Source organism: Emys orbicularis, chromosome 15 (genome assembly GCF_028017835.1).
Source record: "Emys orbicularis isolate rEmyOrb1 chromosome 15, rEmyOrb1.hap1, whole genome shotgun sequence".
Lineage (NCBI taxonomy): Eukaryota > Metazoa > Chordata > Testudines > Emydidae > Emys > Emys orbicularis.
Genome location: NC_088697.1, coordinates 962,645 through 966,203, shown reverse-complemented (window position 1 = coordinate 966,203; position 3,559 = coordinate 962,645). Strand labels below are relative to the sequence as shown.

The following is a 3,559-nucleotide window of genomic DNA, read 5'->3' as shown; positions in this document are numbered from 1 at the left end:
CGACATCCCCCGCGGCGAGCGCGCGCGCAACACGAGGGGGCGGGGCCAGCAGCTGGGAGCCGCGAGCGGCGGCGGCGCCGGCCCGAGAAACCCCCCGGGGCGGGGGCCGGAGCGTCCGCGGCGCCATGACGTCAGCATCCACCAAGGTTCGGAGGGGGCGGGGCTGGGTTTGAGGTGGATGCGGGGGGTTGGGGGGCCCAGCGGGGGGAGGGGACGCGGGGGGGGCGGGTTTGGCGGGGGCCCGTGGGGTAGGGGGGGCCCCGGGGTCGGGAGCCCCGCGGGGGGGCGGGGGCGGGTTTGGGGGGACTCAGCGGGGGGGAGGTGACACGGGTTTGGGGGGGCCCCGCGGGGGGAGGGGATGCGGGGGGTCGGGTTTGGGGGGGCCCCGCGGGCGGAGGGGATGCGGGGGGTCGGGCCCGGGTTATGGGGGCCCCGCGGGGGGAGGGGACGCAGGGGGGGGCGGGTTTGGGGGGGCCCCGCGGGGGGAGGGGATGCGGGGGGGCGTGTTTGGGGGGGCCCCGCGGGGGAGGGGGATGTGGGGGGGCGGGCCCGGGTTATGGGGGCCCCGCGGGGGGAGGGGACGCGAGGGGGTGGGCTGGGTTTGGGGGGCCCCGCGGGGGGAGGGGATGCGGGGGGTCAGGCCCGGGTTATGGGGGCCCCGCGGGGGGAGGGGACACGAGGGGGGTGGGCTGGGTTTGGGGGGCCCCGCGGAGGAGGTGACGCGGGGGGGCGGGTTTGGGGGGGCCCCGCGGGGGGAGGGGATGCGGGGGGTCGGGTTTGGGGGGGCCCCGCGGGGGAGGGGGATGTGGGGGGTCGGGCCCGGGTTATGGGGGCCCCACGGGGGGAGGGGACGCGAGGGGGTGGGCTGGGTTTGGGGGGCCCCACGGGGGGGCTCCCTGACGCTCTCCCCCCGACCCCGCTGCAGGTGGGCGAGATTTTCTCCGCGGCCGGCGCCGCCTTCACCAAGCTGGGGGAACTGACGATGCAGCTGCACCCCGTGGCCGACTCGTCCCCCGCCGGGTGAGCGGGGGGTCCCCCGGGGTGCGGGTGGGGGGCTGGGCCCCCCGGGGCGGGTGGAGACGGGAACCCAGCCGCCCTCCACCGGGGATATGGCAGGGCCTGGCGGGGTGGAGGTGGGGTGTTTACATTGTGGGTGTTATTGTAGGGTCTGGGGGGGGCGGTGCGCTGGGTTGGGGGCGGGGCAGAGCACAGGGGAGGGGCGGCCCTGACCCCTGTGTCCCCCCCCTCGCTCACCCCAGGGCCAAGTGGACGGAGACGGAGATCGAGATGCTGCGGGCGGCCGTGCGGCGCTTCGGGGACGACCTCAACCGGATCAGCGCCGTCATCAAGGAGCGGACGGTGTAAGGGGGGGTCTCTGCCGGGGGGGGCACTGGGGGGACAGAGCCCCGCCCGGTGACGCCCCCTTTCCTGTCCCCGCAGGGCGCAGATCAAAGCCACGGCCAAGCGTAAGGCCTACGAGGACAGTGGGGTGCCCCTGCCCGCCGACTCCCCCAAGAAGGGCCCCAAGAAGGGGCACGGGCTGGGGGGGGCCGTGGCGGCCCCGGCCCTGCCCCCCCCTGCCCAGGCCGGGGGCCCCGCCGGGCTGCAGGACACGCCCGCCCCGCCCATGAAGAAGCAGAAGGCGTCAGGTGAGCAGCACCCTTGGGCGGGGGGTCCTGTCGGGGGGGGTCGTGTCCCCTGGGGTGGGAGCTGTGTCTGGGGGGCTCTGTGCCCTGGGGCAGGGCCATGTCTGGGGGCGGGCTGTGTGCCTGGGGGGGGCCATGTGCCCTGGGGGGGGCTGTGTCTGCGGGGGGGCCGTGTCTGGGGGGGCTCTGTGCCCTGGGGCAGGGCCGTGTCTGGGGGCGGGCTGTGTGCCTGGGGGGGGGCCGTGTGCCCTGGGGGGGGCTGTGTCTGCGGGGGGGCCGTGTCTGGGGGGGCTCTGTGCCCTGGGGCAGGGCCGTGCCTGGGGGCGGGCCGTGTGCCCTGGGGGGGGCCGTGTGCCCTGGGGGGGGCTGTGTCTGGGGGGGCTCTGTGCCCTGGGGCAGGGCCGTGTCTGGGGGCGGGCTGTGTGCCTGGGGGGGGCCATGTGCCCTGGGGGGGGCTGTGTCTGCGGGGGGGCCGTGTCTGGGGGGGCTCTGTGCCCTGGGGCAGGGCCGTGATTGGGGGTGGGCTGTGTGCCCTGGGGGGGGCTGTGTCTGGGGGGGGGCTGTGTGCCCGGGGGGGGGCTGCGTGCCCTGGGGTGCGGGAGGGACCAGTCCTGCAGTGGATAGGGTGGGGGCGGTCTCGGGTGGGGCTCTATGAATGGGGGGGGGCGTGTGGAGGCGTTGAGCCGTGGTGCCGGGGGGGGGGACCCCACGCCCTGGCCTGACCCCTCCCTTTGCGCCCCCGCAGACGTCACGCTCAGCGCCTTGAACGACTCCGACGCCAACAGCGACCTGGTCGACATTGAGGGGCTGGGGGACGCCCCCCCCGCCAAGAAACTCAACTTCGACCAGGGTATGAGCCGGGAGGGGAGGGGGGGATGGACTCACACCCTGCGTGCCTGGGGGGTGGGGTGGCTGGGTGGACCCCCCCCCGGGAGACATGGGGGTTCGGGCCTGGCCCCGCCCTTTCCCCCTCTCTCCGCCCCGTTCCATTGGCAAACCTCCTCCCAGCGGGGTGGGGGGGTCGATCAGCTGTTCCCCCTTGAGGGTCCCAGGGCGGGGAGTTCTCGGGAAAAGCCCCTCCCTGGGCGGCGGCAGCCGGGAGAGTGTTTCTTCCCCCAAGGCACCGTTGACCCGGGGAACTCCTCGCCACAGGGTGTTGCGAAGGCCACGGCCGTACCCGGGTTCGAAGAAGCACTAGACCAGTCCCTGGAGGACCGGTCCGTGGATGGCTACTAGCCAGGCTGGGCAGGGAGGGGGTCCCTAGCCACCCCCCCCATTTCCGTGAGGCCCCGCCCCCTGTGCACAGGCTCCGCCTCAGCCTCTCTTGTGATCTCTCTCCCTCTCTCAGACAGTCTGACCCTGGACCCCGGGCTCCTGATCACGCCCGGCGACCTGCCCCTGCTGTCCCGCTGAGCCCCCCCGCCCCGCGCACGGACCGACCCACGCCTGCGAGGAGCTCCCCACCCCCCCCCCCCGGGTAGGGGCTGATGGGAGGTGCCACTGGCAGACCCTGCCCCATTGCCCCCCTGCCTTCCTGCTGTTTTCCCAGCCCCGTCTTTGGTTTTAATTTTAAATAAACGTGACAACGACACCCCCCCCCCCGCCCGGGTGTGTCTGGTAATTGTCGGGGAGGCGCTGGGGTGAGCAGGGCGGGGGGCCCGGGTAGAGTGAGAGCCGCCCCCCCAGGGGAGATGTCACGGGGGGAGCAGCCAGATCCCAAAGGCGGACGGCCCCATGTCCCCGGAGGGGATAGCGGCTGGGGGGCTGGGTGCCCCTCTCTGGTGGGGGACTGGGTTATTTGGGGGGCTGGGTTCCCCTGTCCAGGGGCTGGGTTATTTTGGGGGGCTGGGTGCCCTCTCTGGTGGAGGACTGGGTTATTTTGGGGGGCTGGGTTCCCCTGTTGGGGGCAGGGT

General features: G+C 74.9%; 1 protein-coding gene across 2 annotated transcripts; it reads left to right on the top strand.

Moving 5' to 3' along the window:
* The first annotated feature begins 125 nt into the window (after nt 1-125).
* C15H17orf49 (chromosome 15 C17orf49 homolog) lies at nt 126-3,059 on the top strand. 2 transcript variants are annotated; one of them, XM_065417317.1, is made up of 6 exons: nt 126-146; nt 926-1,020; nt 1,260-1,361; nt 1,441-1,649; nt 2,392-2,496; nt 2,995-3,059. In XM_065417317.1, exons 1-6 carry the CDS (start codon nt 126-128, stop codon nt 3,057-3,059), a joined length of 597 nt encoding a protein of 198 aa, XP_065273389.1. The 2 variants fall into 2 exon arrangements, with proteins under 2 accessions (XP_065273389.1, XP_065273390.1); XM_065417318.1 differs by lacking the exon at nt 1,260-1,361.
* The last annotated feature ends 500 nt before the right edge of the window (nt 3,060-3,559 follow it).